Source organism: Rattus norvegicus, chromosome 4 (genome assembly GCF_021556685.1).
Source record: "Rattus norvegicus strain SHRSP/BbbUtx chromosome 4, alternate assembly SHRSP_T2T, whole genome shotgun sequence".
NCBI classification, from domain to species: Eukaryota; Metazoa; Chordata; class Mammalia; order Rodentia; family Muridae; genus Rattus; species Rattus norvegicus.
Genome location: NC_141537.1, coordinates 112,096,021 through 112,117,472, shown reverse-complemented (window position 1 = coordinate 112,117,472; position 21,452 = coordinate 112,096,021). Strand labels below are relative to the sequence as shown.

Genomic DNA, 21,452 nt, shown 5'->3' with positions numbered 1-21,452 from the left:
CCTTGGTCACCTGGATTTGTCTTGAGTGTCTTCATGCTACTCTACTAAGAACTTTCCAGTGTTCTGGGGTGAAATCTGTCTCTGAGACACACCATGACATTTTTCTTTACCCTTTAGTGTATATTCATGGTTCTCTTATCACCCTTTTATAACTCACAAGACTGTGTTTGCATTTTGCTTATGTCCTAATTCTTGATTTTCCTACAGTTATAATGGAATCTTATTATTTGAATTCTTTTCTAAGAAATATATGAACATGATGAGAAGACACTGAGAGACACGGGGATAATAGCCTAAATATCCCAGATATTTCTAAGAAATTTTTTCTATGAAAGTCACTTTTGGTTTGCTACTTCAACTCATTCATTGTGAACTCCATGGAGCAAATTTTCATTTGAGTTTTAGTAACCAACAAGATGCAATATCTTGAAGAAACTAGCATCCCTGAGTTTTTATCTGATCTTCTTTCTTCCTCCCTATTTTCCCTCCTTCATTCTCTCCCTCTGTTCCTCTTGCCCTTCTCCCTCCTTTTCTTCCTTTTTTCTTACTTCCTTTTTTCCTTTTAGTAAACTTCAATCTAAGAGTTGACCATGAGGGCAAATTCTGCATTTTGATCCTAGATGTAATTCAAATATATCTGTACAAGTTTCCATGCTAAATTGTGTATGCAAAGTAGGCTTTCTTTTAAAGCCGCTTAGGGAATAAACTCAAAGGCTTAGAAAACAGTGACTCTTTGAATAAAGTTATTTAATCTACATTGCCATGAGATGACTTTCTAAAGCAGATTTTGTTTACATAAGCTACAAGGAAAGGCCAGAGAATGTATTTTCGTTTTAGAATGCTATTTCTAAAAGTGAATTCAAAATAAAGCAGTGAAAATTATCTGTAATTGCTCCCCTTGCAGGCTAATTCTGCTATCATTTTCTATTTCCACAGATTCCCACAGAAGACCTCAATGAACAATAAGAAATTATTCTTCATATAGATTGACATTTTAACATGGGAACAACAAACTCATTTCCCAGGGGCTCTCTGTTCCACATTCATGATATTCTACTATTCCTTAAGAATAGAAAACAGATGAATTGTACCTCAGAGAATTTGTGTCTAATATCTCATTAGACATTTGAGAAACACATGCCAACGGTGATAAAGTCACTACTCAAAATAATACATTTAATTATGGAAATAATATCAAAGTCTCATTTTAAAGCTTAAAATACATTATGAGTTTAAGATAATTATGAGTAAATATATTATCGAATAAATATTAAAGGACTTAATATACTAGAAGGAAAATGTACAAAAACACATTTAGACATAAGAAAATGGAAAAAAGGATAATATGTGATTTATAATCTCTGTCTGTCTGTCTGTCAATCCTTTTGTCTGCCTGTCTTTTGGGTTTCTGTGAGTAGAGGGCATGTATACCAGTACAGGCAGACAGGTATACATGTATGCGGAGGATATACCATCTCAGCTGCTGTTCCACAGGTATTTACCTTCTTATCTCTTACATGGCCTGGAACTCAACAAGGAGGCATAGCTTTTTGGCTAATGAGCCACAGAGATCCACCTATCCATGCTTCCCCAGCACTGAGGTTACAAGTACACAACATCACACCACCTGGCTTTTTGTAGCCTGAGCTCTAGAGATTGCAAAAGAGACCAAAAAGGTAAATGCAGTCACCTTGGAAGACCATGTGAAACAATAAAAACTTGTTTCAATAAACAAAGAATTCACAGCTGAGGAACGCCCAATGGCTGAGAAACACCTAAAGAAATGTTCAACATCTTTAGTCATAAGGGAAATGCAAATCAAAACAACCCTGAGATTTCACCTCACACCAGTGAGAATGGCTAAGATCAAAAACTCAGGTGACAGCAAATGCTGGCGAGGATGTGGAGAAAGAGGAACACTCCTCCATTGTTGGTGGGATTGCAGACTGGTAAAACCATTCTGGAAATCAGTCTGGAGGTTCCTCAGAAAATTGGATATTGAACTATCCGAGGACCCAGTTATACCTCTCTTGGGGCATATATCCAAAAGATGCCCCAACATATAAAATAGACACGTGCTCCACTATGTTCATAGCAGCCTTATTTATAAGAGCCAGAAGCTGGAAAGAACCCAGATGCCCTTCAACAGAGGAATGGATACAGAATATGTGGTACATCTACACAATGGAATATTACTCAGCTATCAAAAACAATGACTTTATGAAATTCATAGACAAATGGTTGGAACTGGAAAATATCATCCTGAATGAGGTAACCCAATCACAGAAAAACACACATGGTATGCACTCATTGATAAGTGGCTATTAGCCCAAATGCTTGAATTACCCTAGATGCCTAGAACACATGAAACTCAAGACGGATGATCAAAATGTGAATGCTTCACTCCTTCTCTAAAAGGGGAACAAGAATACCCTTGGCAGGGAATAGAGAGGCAAAGATTAAAACAGAGAAAGAAGGAACACCCATTCAGAGCCTGCCCCACATGTGGCCCATACATATACAGCCACCCAATTAGACAAGATGGATGAAGCAAAGAAGTGCAGGCCAACTGGAGCCAGATGTGTCCTGAGAGACACAGCCAAAATACAGCAAACACAGAGGCGAATGCCAGCAGCAAACCACTGAACTGAGAACAGGACCCCCGTTGAAGGAATCAGAGAAAGAATTGGAAGAACTTGAAGGGGCTCGAGACCCCATATGAACAACAATGCCAAGCAACCAGAGCTTCTAGGGACTAAGCCACTACCTAAAGACTATACGTGGACTGACCCTGGACTCTGACCTCATAGGTAGCAGTGAATATCCTAGTAAGAGCACCAGTGGAAGGGGAAGCCCTTTGTCCTGCTAAGACTGCACCCCCAGTGAACGTGATTGTTGGGGGGAGGGCGGCAATGGGGGAATGATGGGGAGGGGAACACCCATAAAGAAGGGGAGGGGAGGGGTTAGGCGGATGTTGGCCTGGAAACCAGGAAAGGGAATAACATTCAAAATGTAAATAAGAAATACTCAATAAAAAAAAAACTTGTTTCAAATCACTAACATTGCTAACATTGGGGAAAGTTCATTTTGCAACAATCTGTCATCAAAGAAACACAAAAAGGCAAGATTGCACAGAGAGATTCAAGAGGAAGGTCATGATAAATTTACATTTATTACTGACTTGACTAATCTAGACTCCTGAGATCTCTCAGACACTGAGCCACTAACCAGGCAGCATACCCCAGCTGATATGAGGCCCTGGCACATATACAGCAGAGGACTGCCTGGTCTGGCTTCAGTGAGAGAAGATGCACCTAATCATAGAGAGAATTGAGACCCCAGGGAGTGAGGTGGTCTGGTAGGGTGGGGAGTGATGGGGTCATCCTCTTTGAAATGGGGAGGGGGAGGAGGTATGGGATGAGAAGACTGTCCTCTGATTTACCTTACATTTAAGTTATGTAGAGAGTTTTGAAGATTTCTGAATGGAATTGAGTGAAGTTCTTTCTTCTGCATCCAAATGGTATTTCATAGATGCACAAATGTTTAATGGGTGGGGACAGAAAGAGGACCAAGCACTATAGAATATGTGATTTGTGACCTATAACTTTCAAAGTATTAGATTTTAACACTGGTCATCAGTTAAGAAGTTTCCATGGAGGGGAGGCAGGCAGGGTAGGGGTTAGAGTGGCAAGAACAGGAGGATCAGGTGAAAATAAGGAGAGAAGATGAAATTGAAGGAGGGAATGAGGAAAGAGATAGGTAAGATTGAAATACATGCCCTAGTGCATTGGAAAGTAAAAATCATCCTTAATGACATTCTGTTATATGGATAAATCACTGCTTTATCAGACATCATCAGAGGCCCTTACTCCTGAGCAGATGGGAACAAATACAGATACCCACCACCAAACATTATGCAGAGAAGGAGAGAGAGAGAGAGAGAGAGAGAGAGAGAGAGAGAGAGAGAGAGAGAGAGAGATGGAGTGACAGAGAGACAGAGAGATACAGAGACAGAATACAGGAACAGACAGAGAGACAGAGGATGAGAGAGAGGGAAGGAAGGAGGGAGGGAAGAAGGAAGGTGGGAGGTACGGAGAGGGACAAGGAGAGGGAGAGCAAGACCTCTGGGAACACACAGCTCTGAACTAGATGTCTTTATAAAAGTCCTCTGGAATTTGATGTGGAATTCTGAGCTCAGAGTTCAAGGAACCAAGCCCATGACGGAGGAGGCAGAAGGACTTGGGGAGATAGTGGAAATGAGGAACACCATATCAAGTATCTATAAACAACTCGTAGAAACTCACAAAAACGGAATCAGTAATCGCAAGGTTTATTTACATCCATCTGCAACAGTTCCCCTGCATAATATATATATATATAAATATATATATATATATATATATATATATATCCTCTCTATACTATAGCTTTTAAGTTTAGTTTTTATTTGACTTTTTAGTCTGTGACCAAATCAATCTCTGATTCTTCTGCCTTCTCTTGTGGCTATTTTATTTTTCTCCTATTCAAATTATGATATGATGGCTTTTGTTATGGTGGCTTTTGTTTTATCTTAATATATTTTATTTTGTTATGCATTGTTATCTCCTAGAAGCCTTATGTTTTCTAATGAAAGGCAGAAAGGGAGTAGATCTGGAGAAGAGAAGGTATGGAAGAACTGGTAGGAATAGAGGAAGAGGAAACTATTCAGATTGTATTGTAAGAGAAAAGAGTCTATATTTAATAAAAAGGAAAACACTGGTGCTATTTCTAACAACACCTTTTCTAACTCTGTTGCTAAAATATATGTGTTTAATTAGAATTTATATTTTGAAAGTATTTTTCATGGTTATTAAATTCTTTTATTAGCTCTAATGATTAATTTAGAGTGTTCAATGCTTTATTCTTTGTGGAATTGGAACATTTGTACAAATGCTTATAGCTCTATTTATTTTTGATTGTTTAATTTTCTTTTTCTTTGAAAATTATGCTTTATGTAATCCAATACTGTTGAATCAAATTATAAGGGAAACTTAGGTTCCTGGTTTTGAAGGGAACATTTTTAGTGTTTTGATTTTTGTGTCAGTGAAGTTTTTTTTATTCTATTGAAGTACTAATATGTACACTTTATTACCAACTTTCATAACTCATTAATAAAGGTTAGATATTACTAAGTACATTTTTTTCTTTCTAAAATTATCCTTTAAGGTTAAGTTTCTCAATATGATAGAAAGAAAAATGATTCTTCCTGATGAAACTATATTTGCATTTCTGAGATTAATTCTTTCTCTTCATTTGTTGTATATTTTCATACAGGCTCTTGAGAGAAATTGGTTTTTCAATTTCTTTCTCAATTCAGTTCTCAGTTTTCTTCTTCTCCCTATGTTCCCTTTAAACCAACATTTTATGAAAAAATTCGTAGAAATTGAAAGAGCACAGCATGTTGATTTTCTACATGTCTGTTGCTAAGAGATAGCATGCTCCCATTATTGCCCCTTGTTTCATCAAAACCCCAATCTTTGTGACTAACACAGTAGACTATATCATAATGTATGTTTGTGAATCATATATCACTTATAAGTATTGTATTAAGCTCAAAATGATAAAAGTATCTCAAGTAATATGGTTTCCATTTTCATGTCAACATGTAAATACATAACACCTTAACTTTGTCAAATGTTCACATTTTACCCATAATCTCATAATTATTATTTTTCCATCGAATTTTTCCATATAAGAATCTAAATGGGGGTTGGGGATTTAGCTCAGTGGTAGAGCGCTTGCCTAGGAAGCGCAAGGCCCTGGGTTCGGTCCCCAGCTCCGAAAAAAAGAACCAAAAAAAAAAAAAGAATCTAAATGTATTAATGTATTTTACATAATGGACTTCCCATATATTTCCCTCAAATATTGAATTTTTGTTATTTTATTTTCTTAATTGTTTGAATTCACACTTTTATTTTAGTGGTTGCATCTGTAATAATTACAACTTCTCAAATTATTTTCCTCCCACAAAACTTTACATACACAATTATTCTCAAATTATCAATATTATTTACATTATTAATTTTTGTAACACTAGTCATTTACAGGCAGTAGCCTAGCATTACTGCCCTCTATTCACAAGCTGACTGAAACAGGTGCAAATACCCACTGCCAAACATTGAACAGAGATTACGGACCCTAATGGAAGAGTTGAGGGAAGTATCTATCCCCTGAAGGGGTTAGAAACCCCACAGAAGGCCAATATGTTAACTAACATGGACCCCTGGGAGCTCTCAGAGACTGAGCCACTAACCAAAGAGTATACTCAGGCTGGACAGAGACCCGTGGCACATATGATGTGCCAGGGTAGGGGGATATTTTGGGGGACCCACTCTTTCAGAGGTAAAAGAAGGGGGAATGGAGAAGATATTCTGTGAGGGGGCATGGAGGGGGACAGCATTTGGGATGTAAATGAATAAATAAATATTGAATGTTTGACCAGTTCTATTTGAGCTTTTTTAAAGCATGTTGTTAAATGTCCACATATTTTGAAAATCATTTGTGTTGTGTCATTTAAGCCTTGCTTTACCTCAGGACAACAATTAGTCCTCATGGACTAGTTTTTTAAAGTATTTAAATGATAAAGTTTCTTAACATTAATTATCTTCTTTGTTCGATATAGTTCAAGGTCATTCTAATATGAAATGTTAACTCGTTTCTGCCTGAACATTCATCAGTGATGAGCACAAGTTAAAGACCCTGGCTGAATTAATGCTAAGGCACACTCTGTTTATCTACAATTTCCTTAACTTCATGAACACAAGTGTTGGTACCATAAAATCATCACATGCAGCACTTAAGTATAGTTATGATAATTGCATCAAAACCATTCTAAGAGATTCTAAAAGACCCATGAATGCTTGATTAAAGTTTAAGGACAAGACTCTGAACATCAAGTGGACAATTCAGAATTACAGTAAACCAAGGCCTTGTCTCTCAACCTTCCCACAAAGAGTCAGTAGGAAAGCAAGTCCATTCAACCACTGTTCCTTGAAACCTCAGCTAAAATATCAACTCAAACGATTATTATCAAGGTTCCTACAAGTCTTGGTACAAAGTTTAGACATTTTCTCCTTGGTTTAAACTTTTCCATTTTTTCAACTATTTTACCACCATCATCGATTGTTATAATTCCTAACTAATTAAAAATTTAATCATTAATATATTTTAAATCTTACAAAGCAAAGTACCAAGAAATATACCTGTGAATCTACAGTAACAACTTCTTTTTTGTGGTATAAAAAAAGTACCCAGCTAATATTTATTTTCTTCAGTAAATCCAAGTTAGAATATTTTGAAAATGTTGTCACAGCCTAATCTGTAGCCCAGCTATCACTATCTTAAGTTTCCCAGAACAAAGTATCTGGGAGAGGGTGGAGAAAGTTCAAACTGCACCCATACCTGACAATACATCAGGACTGCTAACAGGAAAGGGCCACACACGTAACAGTTTACAGTCTTTACCGGGAAGAAATTTGTGCTTTTGATGGGAACCCCCTAGAGTCCATGCCAAGCACCACCCACCTCCCTGACTTGTATGAGCATTGTGCTTACTCATTTTGGTGTCCCTCCCTTCAATCCTATTATAAAAGCTGTCATCTCAGTCCTGACAAATCATCCCAGGTTCACAAGACAGGTAAGTAGGAGCTTTGTAGGGGCTCACCCATTGTACCACAGGAGGGTACCTGTCCACACAGAACAGAGGACTCTGAGAATCAGCACAGGCTTTCTGGGGAGTTTTCAGGGGAAGGGAATAAGATGTTTTCTTTTCATTCCACAATAAAGGAGAGAAATGGAGTGAAAATTAGTGTTTCCTACAGTTAGTCAAAGGAGACAGAACAGATTCTTCTTCTCAACATGTCCTCTCTAGACCATATTCTCACACCATGACCTGGTTGTTTCTTCTTCACAGACAAGATGCTGCCTCGTGTAGCCCTCACCACCATGTCCTGGATGCTGCTGTCCAGCCTGATGCTCTTATCTCAGGTGCAAGGTAAAATTTCAAGTGTCCAGTAAATGTCCCATGAGTGTCCCTAGCCAAAAAGTAAAGGAAGGTTCTGCAGAGACTCATGTGGTAAATAAGAAGAGAGCCTCACATCAGATAACAGTCTGACACATAACTGTCCTCCTGCTTGACACTAAGTCACTAATGATGGACAGGATCATGTCAGTCCATTACTGAAATGAAAGAGGTTCCTTTTAATTGGTGGGTTGAAGGAATGTGTGGAAGTCATTAATGAACTGTTGAGAAAAAGAAGGACTGGATGAGTCAATTTAGAAATTGACAGCCCTGGAATTTGGAATCTATGAATAATATGAGAAGAGTGAAACATGAAATTAGAAGAATAAAATTTCCAATAAAGTAGGTCAATCTCAAGACTCAGATGACTGTTAGAGAGAAAGGGTGTTCTGTATTCTGTGTAGTCTATACTCTGATACTCTGTGTTCTTGACTTAATCTCAAAAGGCAGGCCTCATCAACTTTTGCTAAATGGACCTTCCTATCCATTTCACCGCCTTGCTTTCTTTATCTCCTTCCACCCCAGGTGAAGATGCCAAGGAAGATGTGCCCACTTCACGTATCAGCTGCCCCAAGGGCTCGCGTGCCTATGGCTCCTATTGCTATGCCTTGTTTAGTGTATCCAAATCTTGGTTTGATGCAGATGTGAGTGCTTGTGGGTGTGGAGGAGGGAAACAATGGGATGTACCTGTCAGTCTCAAAAGAAGTGGACTCCAATTTCCATGGTTCCTTGAGAATCACAATGAACTCCTGTCTTTCATTCATTACCCCTACCATCTACATTTGTTTACTGTTAGCTAATGAAGTTTCAGTCTGTCACTCATTCTGTCCCTCTTACCTAGCTGGCCTGCCAGAAGAGGCCATCAGGACACCTTGTGTCTGTGCTCAGTGGATCTGAAGCTTCCTTTGTGTCCTCCTTGATTAAAAGCAGTGGTAACAGTGGCCAAAACGTGTGGATTGGGCTCCATGATCCAACACTGGTGAGATACCATATCTTCCCAACAGATTTCACTCTCACTGATTCTGTTCCCAATCTCATTTGCTCTGTTTCCATGAGAAAACCTCCCATTGCATCTAGAGACAGTATTATGGATTGTAACTGGGGCAAAAGAAAAGTCCCTGAGTTCTGTGAAGGTCCCTAGCCTTCAGATGAAGTCCATGTGACTATGGACGGCCTTTACAAATTTTCTCAGTGAAGGTTTGAAATCTCTTTTCTGGGATTGTGGGTGTTTGTACTCAAGATTTTGAGAGAACACAAAAGGGAAGATATCGGCCTTTGTTCTTCACAGAATCTACAGGTGTCTTGAAGTTCAGGAACATGTAGCATAGTGGGCTATATTCCTCAAGGTTTATGTTATTTTTTCTGGGTTTAAAGAATTTGTGATTATCACTAGGCAACTGGTAATAGGAGGGAGACATTCAGGTTGAATTTTTTGCAGTATCTGAAAGAATAGATCAATTTTCATGGTGTTGAACATAGGTATCAGCTATTGCCAGTAAGAGATCATGTAAGCAGAGCTTTAATGGCTACCTTTTTCCCATGGTTGCCCCAATTCTAGGGCCAAGAACCCAACAGAGGTGGATGGGAGTGGAGTAATGCTGATGTGATGAATTACTTCAACTGGGAGACGAATCCTTCTTCTGTCTCTGGAAGTCACTGTGGGACCCTGACACGAGCCTCAGGTAAGCCAGAGGGCAGTCCTCTCTGAAATCCAATGCTTTTTAACTGTTTTCAATTGTTGACCTCTCTTCCTTTTTTCATGTCTCTCCTCCCTTTGTTTCTCCTTCCCTTGAGGTGAGACACTGGTAAAGATGTTGCAATGACCCTAACATCTAGACCTCTTACTCTTCTGTGTCTGCAGGATTTCTGAGGTGGAGAGAGAATAATTGTATCTCAGAATTGCCATATGTCTGCAAGTTCAAGGCCTAGAGTACAGAGATGACACCATGTGTTGATATATACCTCACCAAATCAAGAACCCCAATGGGAAGATCAACAACAACAACAAAAAGAATATTCTCCTCACAGTCAACATCTGACCTCCTATTTTTCTCCTCATCTGCCCCTTCCTTCCTCTCATTTGAGGCTCTTCTGTGTGTACTGTGGCCTGAGATCTCACAGCACAATAATAAAATATATAACTCACGCTCATATCTCCTTGTGCTCTAGTTACTTGGTAAATGAACAAAATATATCAGTTAAAGGAAAGAGATAAGCAGAACTGGATTTTAACGGGGGAAGAGAGAGACATTTTCTTCATTAATGTAACTACAATTAGAGTTTTCAGGGTCCTATAAGGTGTTTCTCATGCTCCTGTACAGAGTTCTAATTAAACCTACTGGTCCACATACACAAAATGGCTTAAAAAATGAAAATCGAGGGGGAATTATAGGAAAGAAGAAAGGAATCAGTGATAGTAGACAGAAGATGAAAAATGGCAACTGTGTACAAAGTACATGAATTACATATGTGAAAGTGTCATAAAGAGCAGTATGTGGGGTGAGTGTGTGTGTGTGTGTGTGTGTGTGTGTGTGTGTGTGTGTGTCTGTGTCTGTGTCTGTGTCTGTGTCTGTGTCTATGTGGGTCAGCTAATTATATTTTTTATTATTCTATCTTTAATACAGTCCAGTCATTATCCCCCTCTCAGTCTGCCCTTCAACTGTTTCTTATCCTATTCCTCCTCTGCCATACCAACCCCAGTAGATTCTGTGCGAAAAGTTCCACAGAAACTGAAGCGTTTGATTCCAAAAGAAGGAGGTCTCCTGGAACTGGTTGTGGAACTCTCTAGCCAGAGGAATATATTGAGCTGTAGGTCTCATGGCAGTCTATTTTATCTTCTTCTATTTCCTTTTCTATATTTATGAAATGTTCCTGATAACCATAGTTGAGACTTTAAGCAAGAAAATTGGATAAAAAGCCACGCCTTGAAATGGGGTCACTGATCATGACCTTTTCTCCAAGATATCCAATGCCTTGCCTCATAATCATATAATTATAAAATAGTACTTTGATGAAAATCCTTCTGACAAAATATTAAACTCATATGGCTATGCATGTGTAATTGAGGTGGGCTCTGACATTTTGGTATGGACAGCATTATTTTTAAGTATAGTTTTAAATTGAACTTCGAGCATTTTTAGTAAGACAGACATTAGATGTTAGAGATTACCCATGGAAGTTTATTAACTTGTTCAGGATCTAGGGATCATTAACCAAGTGCCCGTGAAGACATTTTGAATCCACTCCTGGAAGTTTGTTATTAACTATAAGTGACTTTTTTGTATTTTATTTTGTTAAGTGATAATAACATTTATTTCATTTGTAATTGATTCTTTGAATCCACTCTTTGGAAGTTGTATTACCTGAATGATTTTATAATTCCTTGTGTCTGATGATTATGATAATTGTTCATTGTAACTGCTTCAGTGAACATATCTTTTAGGACTGTAATACCTGTTTCTCCTGTATAAAAACCCCTACTTGAAAGTTGCAAAATACACTCAGATTCAAACTGCTTCTGTGTTTGTTTCTGTTTGTCACCGCCGACTCCTTACCCGCCTAGGCTTTGAGAACCTATGTCAGAGGAAACTCCACACCCATCTGGGGAGGTCCATGGGACTCCTCCCCCATCTCCAAGAGGATGTGCTCATCCCACTCCCACTTTTCAGACTCCATTGGGGCCTCAAGTCTCTCCAAGTTTAGGTGCATCTTCTCTCACTGAGGCCAGACCAAGCAGTCTTCTGCTGCATGTATGTTGAAGACCTCTTATCAGCTAGTGTATGATGCCTGGTTCAGAGTTCAGTGTCTGAGAGATCTTGTGGTTCCAGGTTAGTTGAATTGCTGGGCTTCCTGTGGGTATACCCTCCTCTTCCTCAGCTTCTCATAGGACTGTCAGTTTAAATTCATTTGTTAAAAAAGGAAAAGGGTGGAGAAAGGTAAGCCATGGTATTATTAAAAAGATATACTGGAGTAAATTTAGCCAAGTCCAATTTCAGAAAACGGCACATTATTGAGAATCAAGAGAACCATTTGAAAAATCTTAAAGGTGCTCAGTTCTCTATGAGGATGTGCCTGAGAGCAGAACCACAAAGCAATGAGGCAAAAACTTTTCAGGGCTTCGGTAGAAATAGAATACTCCTATAGATCCTATAGCAGAGCTGCTTTTGCTAAATACGCTGTAAGATACTAACATAGCAATTCAAATTGATCTGACTTCATCTAGCTCATCAAATACCATAGGTTAGTAGGACAGAGCATGCTTTGAAGTAAGTATCGTTTACTATTTTCCTAGGGTTACTTGTCACTTATAGGTATTCTTAGAGTTTCATAGACAATTAATTGCCCAGGAATACATTGCAGGTGTATTTATTAATGACTATATAAGGTTTTGCATATTTACAAAGTCAAAAGATATTAAACTTAACTATTTTATGTTGGGGACAACTTATACCTTAACACTTTAACACCGTTATTTCTATAATAGATAGGTCAGCAGGAAAAATACTTGGAAGTAAATAATTAACTTGACCAGTATAATCAGTCCACTTAATATGCTTGACATTGCCCACCTGGGGACCCATCCCATATGCTGCCACTAAACCCAGTCTCTATTGCTGATGCCAAGAAGTGCTTGCTGACAGGAGCCAGATATGGGTGTCTCCTGAGAGGATCTGCCAGAGCCCTACTTAAACAGATGAGGATGGTTGCAGCTAACCATTGGACTGAACAAGGGGTCCTCAGTGGAGGAGTTAGAGAAAAGACTGAAGGAGACGAAGGGGTTTGCAACCCCATAGGAAGAACAACAATATCAACCAACCAGACCCCACCAGAGCTCCCAGGGACTAAGCCACCAACCAATGGGTACAGATGGAGAGATCCACGGCTCCAGGCACATATGTTGCAGAGGATGGCATTGTCCAGCATCAATGGGAGGAAAAGCCCTTGGTCCTGTGAAGTCTTGTTTCCCCAGTGTAGGGTAATGTGAGGGCACTGATTTGGAGTCGGTGTGTGGGAATAGGAGCATCCTCATAAAAGCAGGAGGAGGGAGTATGAGAGAGAGGGAAATGAGGATAACATTTGAAATGGAAATACATAAAATATCTAATAAAAATAAATTATTAAAAAAGAAGGAAATAGAAAAAAGCAAGCCAGGATTGGTATGGTGGCACATATCTATAATACCAGTGTTTAGAAGGCTGAGTCAGGAGAGCTACTGGTAGTTCAAAGCTTACCTAGGATATGTAGAGAATTATAAAGCAATCCTAGTACAATGTAAGACACAGCAAATGAAGAATACTTTAGGTAGTTGCAAAATACACATCCTTCTCAAGTCTAAATGAAACAGTCTTCATGTTATGTCAAATTGCTAATAAATATGAAAATGGATGAATAATACAAAATATTTTATCATCTCAAATGGAATTAAAAGTCAAGGCAAAACCAGAATCATAATAGAGCAATCTCAATAATTTTGGAGATGAAAGTGGACACTTGTAACTAATACATGGAAAAGAGAACACACAGGAGAGCTTATACTAGTTTGAAAAATGAATATACAATGCATTAAAGCATGAAGTGTACTGCAAATCCAGTGCTTAGGGACAATCTGATAATGCTAGAGAAATGCATGAGAAAAGAACAAAGATCTAGTACCTATAATGTAGTGGTTCTCAACCTTACTAATGCTCCGACACTTTAAGACAGTTCCTCATGTCGTGGTGACTCCAAACATAAAATAATTTTTGTTGCTACTTCATAACTGTAATTCTGCCACTATTATGAATGATAATGTGATTATATGTGTTTTCTGATGCTCTTAGGCAATCTATGTGACAGTGTTATTTGATACTCAAAGGGTTTGCAACCCAGAGGTTGAGAACTATTGTGAGTACAATCTAAGCTAATTCTGAGGAAACAAAAGAAGCAAGCAATGAAATAGTAAAATAAGCAGAGGAGAAAGGGTAAGACAAAACTCACTGAAACGGAAAACGTAAAATCAGTGGGAAATAATTCACAAAATAGAAATAATCATTTTTTTAAAAAATCTATAAAATTTGTGAATTTATAGTCAGCCAACTTAAACATAAGGAGCCACATGTGAGTGATATTACAAGTGGAAAATATACTGTTATGAAAATATATGTTCTGAAAATAAAAGAAAGCAATAAAGTTAAAACACTGTATAAAATACTGATTACTGATTTACACGACTTTAGCTTAGTGATGGTTAACACCAATAAGTCAAGTCTGTGAATAATGCCTAAGATAACTCTCTAAGTAAAAAGGCTAGAATATAAAAGTTACATTTTATTGAGTAAAGTTACAAAACTATTCTGTGTGAAGTTTTTGTTACAATTGTGTCATCATAAGTAGATATTATTGATACGAAATTATATTTCTTGCAGCGAAGGCTTCTGTGATTTCTGGTTTACTATGCTGAAAATTGAAGGCAGGGTGCTCTGTGTGCTATGCTACCACACTACACTGAGCTACAGCGTTCCCAGAAAACATTCTTAGCGTGAATACCAGCTAAACCTTTGAATTCCATTCAAAATAACACAGAAACTTTGAGGTAACAATAGGTGAATTAAATAAACGACCAGTAGGGGAAGATTTGGGCCAACCTACAGTGTAGTTCTAGGAAATAAAAAGAAAAAAGTTGTTCGTGTGAAAGAAAAGAAGGAATTAAAGAACATAAATTAGGAAACTAAATATGTTTATTCTAGCCATATTTCCTCTGAGTGGAAGATTGCCGTTCATCTCACAGAAGTCAGGTACAAAAACGTGCAAATGAAAGCACACAGTATGTAAATAGAAGAGGTTCCAAACTGTGGCCCCCAAGCTAACTAGAAAACCAGGAATGTGTGTTGCAAAGAGCAATTTGCAAGAATAAATGAAACCTAGAATTTGAAGGTCCCTTACCCCTACCACTTCATGTGGCTTCCTAAGCAAGCTGTCCCTATCTTTCTACTCATAAACGTTTGGGTGCTGCTCTGTAAGATGATGCTGGTATAGATTTTGCAATAAAAGCCTAAAAGTGAAGACGGGAGAACCTCCCCCCAAGCTTCTGGGACCTTGTGCCATGGTTATGATTGTGGTAGGCTAATAGAATGCTGAATACGGAGAGGAGAGAGAGAGCGAGAGCGAGAGCGAGAGCAAGAGCAAGAGAGAGAGAGAGAGAGAGAGAGAGATTCCTAGTGAAGGTTGGGGAGGGTCCCCTCAGTGGAAACAAATTTCAGTGGTCATTGCTTATATGTAACTTCACCACCAAATTGTTCTAAGTATGTGCACTTACTTAAATTTTTAAGCTGCCAAGATTTCCTGAATATGCTTGCTTTCTACAATTTAACTACAGGCTTCAAGGAATCTTTGAAGCATTATAAAGAGCTTCAAGTTTTTTCTTGTTTTGGTATTACAACTGCCTCAAGGTCACCCTTGGTGGATTTGTTCTAACCAAGAAAACATTAAAAAATGTTTCCATGTCTATGATGAGGTCACAAAACTATTCTGCTCACTTTCTTCTTTTGCAAAAGATGATCTGGGAATCAATAACAGGTTATCTTTTGACATCCGTATGCATAGACTAGATGTGCACACACACACACACACACACACACACACACACACACACACACACACACTCACACCCAGTGTTAGCGCATTTGAGATTGGGCATACACTATTCAGCCTTCAAATAAGACTGAATCCCATAACAACACTTTGAGTACAAGATAAGATTCTCTTGCCATAGATAATCCTGGCATTGGAACTCAGTTGATTTATGCCTTTTGTGAGAATGTTTGCCCCTACAAAGGAAAGATAAGTACAGTAGTTTCTTAATATGATATAGAATAATTGTCTTTTTAAAAAATGGTTAATTTTGGAGAGAATACATCTGACTGGTGTATTAGCTATCCAAGTCAATGCAGCAAGGCCTTTTTTAACCTTGCATTAAACTGTGTTGGATTAAAATCCTACTTCAATTGTAAACTGATGATATGTTGTAGTTTAAATAAAGTGATTCAGGGCTTTCCTTTGTTATTTTGATGCAGAGTTGTATCTCTCTACAAATGGTTGGCTTTCCCTATGGTATGTCTATCTATTAATTCTTTTTTTTTTCTTTTTTTCGAAGCTGAGCTAAATCCCCAACCCCCTATCTATTAATTCTTATTGATACATAAGGTACCCTATTTGGTTTCGGGTAGTAGTGTTGGTGGTGGTAGTAGTGATGCTGTGTGTGTACACGTGCATGTGTGTGTGGAAGAGATAAGGGCACTTATTTAAGATGCTTACTCAAAAACAAAATAAAAAATGATTTGTTCTAAAATGTTAAAAGCTGTTTTTCACTTTAAGCTAGATGCAAAGAGACTGTCCCAGGTCCAGACAAACAGTCAGGAAATGGTGGGAATAATAATAATAATAATAATAATAATAATAATAATCATTATTATTATTAATATTATTTTGTTATTATTATTATGTTACATTGAAAAGAGAAATTCTAATTTGGTGAAGCATTTTAATCCCTTTCACATAATGATCCAGTTTTACAGTCTCAATTCTCCATGCACGTGATGCTTGCTAATTTTTTAATACAATTTTATGAAAGAACAAAATGGCAGATAAACATAAGCCCATTTTTCTACAATCAGTCCAACCAATCTGTACATTAAAAAAGTGAGTGCTTAATAAATATAAACAGAATGCTTGCCTGTTTTTGCCTCTTCTGGCATTGAGAATTGAACCCACAGCCTTAGCTATGCTGGGTTAGCACTCTGCCTCAGAACCAATGCCCAGTCCTGACTTCGCCTTTGTCATGTATACTCAGTAGCTACATCTTTAATCTATTTTAAGATTGTGCGTGTGCGTGTGCGTGCGTGCGTGCATTCATGTGTGCGTGCATGCGTGTGTGTGTGCGTGTGTGTGTGCAGTGTGGAATAGAACTCCAAATTTCAGCCTGTAGCTTGTGGACAATCTGGTTTTCCCAGTAACATTTGTTGACTAGAGTAGCCCTTCTCACCATTGTTTTGTAGTACCCTTGCTAAGAATCATTTGATGATGTATGTCAAAGTTTATTTTGGGTCTCTGTATTCTGCTTTATTGATCTGTATGTTTTCCATTGTATGAATATGAACAGAATGAAGAAAATAATTTCCATTGTAGAAGAATAGAATACAAAAAGGCATAGAATTGTTCTTTTTTATTTAATTGGATATTTTATTTATTTACATTTCAAATGTTATCCTCTTTCCCAGTTTGATTCCTTTGGTTGTTAATCCTTCTCTGACCCATTTCCCTACTGAATTCACACTAAGGGACTCAGGACAAAATCAGATTTCCTTTGTGTCTCTAAAATGCCTATTTGTAGGGGACAGGCAGAGGATGATGGGCATGAACAAAAGGGATAAAGGTAATATATAATGTTAATATGCTGAGTATAAGCAGGACTCATTCAGAGAGCACATACTCTTTCATTAAAGCACATAATAGATAATAGCATACCTTGAAAGCAATGATAATTGACAGAGCATATGTTTGTGACTTGCAAAATGGGTAATTAAACACAATGTGTACATGCTAGCAGCCTACTAAATGCATTATGTCACCACTTAGATTCCTGGCATCCTTTACACCCTCCACCCCCATCAGCTGGGCTCTGCAGACCATGTCCCATCTGCTTTTCCACCCAGCAGTGCCAGACCATCCTTAAGTAAAACTCAGGAAAGCTCACCAACACAAAGAAGCCAGAGATTCTTTTTCCTCCAGGGGATCCCAGCCACTTTCTAGGTCTGTGTTTGAAGTGTGAACAGCTGGCACAGTACTTGTGCCAGCCTCAAGCTCATAGCTCCTGCAATGATGGAGCTCCAAATGAACTGCCCTCTGGTGGGGAAGCTGCAGTACTTGAAAGTGTTTCAAAGTCGACACAAGCTGTTTATTGTTCCTTAGATCTGAAAGCATCCCTGTTCCACGCCAAGTTTCTGTGGTGTTTAGAAACCACTCAGGTAGAAAACTGGTTATTACCTTAAACAAAAGCCACTGGCACTTTGGTCTCCGGGGACTGTGCTACTGTTTCATTAACATTCTCCTCATTCTGTTGTTCTGTTCCTTCCACTACAAATACCTTCCCTTCAGATTTTTCCTAAAATAAAACCAAAGCCATCTTGTATATGAAATACAGAGTTGAGCCTTGAAAGGAATTAAGGGAGCAGCCCAGAATGGGTGATATCACAAGTCCAAGAACAGTTCTAGGGATTCTAAAGAATCCAGAACTCTCGGGTGTAGAGGTAGCATAGGAACTCACTTTGTAGGAAAATAGCAAATCAAAGATAGATAACTGGTCATAGACTGAGCTTCTTTCTCAGAAATAAGTTTTCCATAAACTTCATGTAAGAAACAATTATGAATTTCAAACTCTCTGTTCCAGGGGTTTCCATAATTGTACAAAAATATTTGTAGATTATAGCTATGCAGATGAAGGCAGGCACAAGGTAAGGTCTGCGACTGGGCAGTGAAAAAGTATGGTGGGCACAGAATTTTGAAGAGAGGAGGAAGAGAGGAGAAAGAGGAAGAAGAACCAAGATTGAGGCAGAGTAGGATGACCCAGATCCATGTGGTCTTAAATGTCCACAGGTAGTTATGAATATTTCATAAGGGATCAATTTTTGTAGGACATTTTGTCTTATTTAGGTGGGCAGTTTATAACATTATCAGTTGGTCGTGAGTAATTGTGCAGATGTTTTGTGGAGTTTGAATTTACTGACATAAATCTGATTGTTAAATTACAAGCTTGTTGAGTTTGGTCTTTATTGCCTTACTGGGAGTTGTGACTGCAACCACAGAGGGCAGAGGCTGGGAACAAGAGTCGTCTCTGAAGCAAGGGAGCCTCCAAGATAGGCGGCCTCCCACCTTGGGAACTAGATGAATGGCCAGATTACTGCAGGGGTGCGGGCCGCAGCTAGGGATGGAGATTGTGAGCTAGGAGAGTTGGGTTGAGACGCTCAACTCTTTAAGATGAAAATACCTCGAAGATGCCATGTGGCCCAACAGAGCAGGCAATAGCATGGGTTGGTAGATTCCTTTTTAGTTTTTGCCACTACAAATATTTCCTTACCCTCAGGTTGTGCCTTAGACCCCCAAACTGTGTTCAATCACAACAAAGAAAACTCTTTTTAACACTTAGTTTCTTGCTGGAGGAGTGGACATTATTTTTTCAATTAATATTCCTAAACCAAATCAGTTACTCATGAAAACCTTCATCCATCACCCGAGAACAACAGCCATTGTGTCCTGCTTCTCCAGGTTCCTTGTGTCAAGTGTGCCTTTCACTTTGGAATGCATCTCCTCCCATCATAATGCTTTAAGCTTTGGAATCATCAGTCCACAGCTAGCATTCCTGTTTCAGAAATTTGTGCAAAATTTGTGTTAGAAGGTGGATGAAAGGGCACAGATCTTGAGGTTTTGTAGCCTAGTCCGACTTCCTGGTCACTCTTTGCTTCCTAACTGCTGATGTACTGTGACTCTGGCCACTCCTTTCACCATACCTGCCCTAGCTATGGTCCTGCCTACCCCACAATGACGGACTGACCCTCTACCTGTCTGATACAAAGACTTCTCACTAAAGGAGTCTTTCCACATTTTTTTCTATTATTTTTCTCTTTTTTTCTATCTATTTTTTTTCAGAATCTTTTATTGGTTATTTTATTTATAACATTTCAAATGTTATTGCTCTTCCCAGTTTCCCCTCAGTAAAAGCTCTATCCCATCCCCCCTTGCCCCTGCTATTCTGAGAGTGCTCCCTGCACTCAACCACCCACTCCCACCTCACCACCCTACCATTCATCTACACTGGGGCATCTACCCTTCACATGACTAAGGGCCTTCCCTCCCATTGATGGCAGATAAGGCCATCCTCTGCTACATATGCATCTGGAGCCACGATCTCTCTATGTGTACTCTTTGGTAGGTGGTTTAGTCCATGGGAACTCTAGGAGGTTTGGTTGGTTTTGTTCTTCCTGTGGGTTTGCAAACCCCTTCATCTCCTTCAGTTCTTCCCCTAACTCCTCCATTGGGGTCCCTCTGCTCAGTCTAAAGGCTGGCTGCAGGCATCTGCATCTCTATACTGGTTGGGCTCTGACAGAGCATCTCAGGACACAGCTACATAAGGCTCTTGTCAGCAAGCACTTCTTGGCATCAGAGATAGTGACTGGGTTTGGTGGCTGGCTGGATCCCCAAGATGGGGAGTCTCTGTATGGCCTTTCCTTCAGTCTTTGCTTCACTCTTCCTCCCTGTATTTCCTTTAGACAGGAACAATTCTGTGATAAAATTTTGGAGATAGGTGGGTGTCCCCATTCCTCAACATTGATTGCCTAACTTCTAGATATGATCTCTACAGGTTCTTTCTCCACTTTACTGGGTATTTCAGCTAATGTTATCCCCATTGGGTCCTTAGAGACTCTTGCTTTCCTAGCATCTGGGACTTTCTGGTGCCACAAGTTCCTCATCCCCCACTGCTACACACCTCTATTCAATTTCCTGACCTTCTGTGAATCTCCCCCATTTCCTCCCACACCTAATCCTTCCCCCTTTTTTCTCCTTCCCCCTCTTTTCTCCCTCCCAATTCCTTCCATCCTTTGATGTCCAATGATTATTTTGTTCCCTCTTCTAAGTAGGACTGAAGCATGCACACTTTGGTCTTCCTTCTTCTTGAGCTTCATATGTTCTGTGAGTTGTATCATGGGAATTTCAAGCTTTTGTATTTATCAGTTATTTTCTCATAGAAACAGTTTAAGGTCCCAGAATTAAAAAAGATGGTTCGTCTCTTTATTATTTCTGAATATCCTTGCTCTTACAAAGTAACAATGGACACATTTATTGAAAGTTGACCATTTGCCTGGTATTTTATGTGACCTCTACAATGCATTAATGTATATAATCATCAAATCAAATTTACAGATATTACTACTGCCTGGTGGAACCACAGGTATAACAAAATTATATGGCTTAGCCAAGGTTGTCAACATCATGGTCTCCAGTCTGACTCCAGATTATAAATGAAAAATATGAAGTGTCACCCTTACCCTTCCTTCTATATTAAATTGTGCTAGCAGATAAACCACATAAGAAAGAGAATCCAAGAACATCTATTTCTCATGTTTCTTGGGAGGGTTCTTTTATGAAAATGCAGATTTTAAACCCCAATGACAAATATTAGCGTTGCTCATTATAGGTGGAGGGAGGTCTCATAGGCATCTTTAAAATCAGTTCAATTTATTTCTTCATCTACTGAAAAATCAATGCTGCTTTAAAAGCCTGGAAGAGAAATATATCTACTTTTCTATAAACAGTGAATTCAACCATATTTTAAGTTGCCAAAGAATACTGGATGCATGCATCT

General features: G+C 38.7%; 1 protein-coding gene and 1 long non-coding RNA gene across 3 annotated transcripts in view; one reads left to right on the top strand and one right to left on the bottom strand.

The window, feature by feature from the left end:
• Nucleotides 1-18,251, bottom strand: part of LOC102556035 (uncharacterized) — a 68,588-nt gene extending 50,337 nt beyond the window's left edge. The window contains exon 1 of one of the 2 annotated variants that reach the window (XR_015687239.1): nucleotides 18,080-18,251. This is a non-coding gene — a long non-coding RNA (uncharacterized LOC102556035). The remainder of the gene's footprint in view (nucleotides 1-18,079) is intronic. The other variant, XR_015687238.1, reaches the window with a different exon arrangement.
• Nucleotides 7,656-10,211, top strand: Reg3g (regenerating family member 3 gamma). The gene is made up of 6 exons (NM_173097.1): nucleotides 7,656-7,675; nucleotides 7,952-8,032; nucleotides 8,585-8,703; nucleotides 8,901-9,038; nucleotides 9,618-9,741; nucleotides 9,921-10,211. The coding sequence occupies exons 2-6, from the start codon at nucleotides 7,957-7,959 to the stop codon at nucleotides 9,986-9,988; spliced, it is 525 nt and encodes a 174-aa protein (NP_775120.1). The 5' UTR covers nucleotides 7,656-7,675; nucleotides 7,952-7,956; the 3' UTR covers nucleotides 9,989-10,211.
• Nucleotides 18,252-21,452: the final 3,201 nt, after the last annotated feature.

Bases quoted from the DNA above. Each gene is read 5' to 3' on its own strand.
- Reg3g (NM_173097.1), top strand. From the start codon at position 7,957: ATGCTGCCTCGTGTAGCCCTCACCACCATGTCCTGGATGCTGCTGTCC. The intron at 8,033-8,584 runs GTAAAATTTCAA...CTTCCACCCCAG, and splicing joins GCTCTTATCTCAGGTGCAAG to GTGAAGATGCCAAGGAAGAT. The intron at 9,039-9,617 runs GTGAGATACCAT...CCCCAATTCTAG, and splicing joins GGCTCCATGATCCAACACTG to GGCCAAGAACCCAACAGAGG.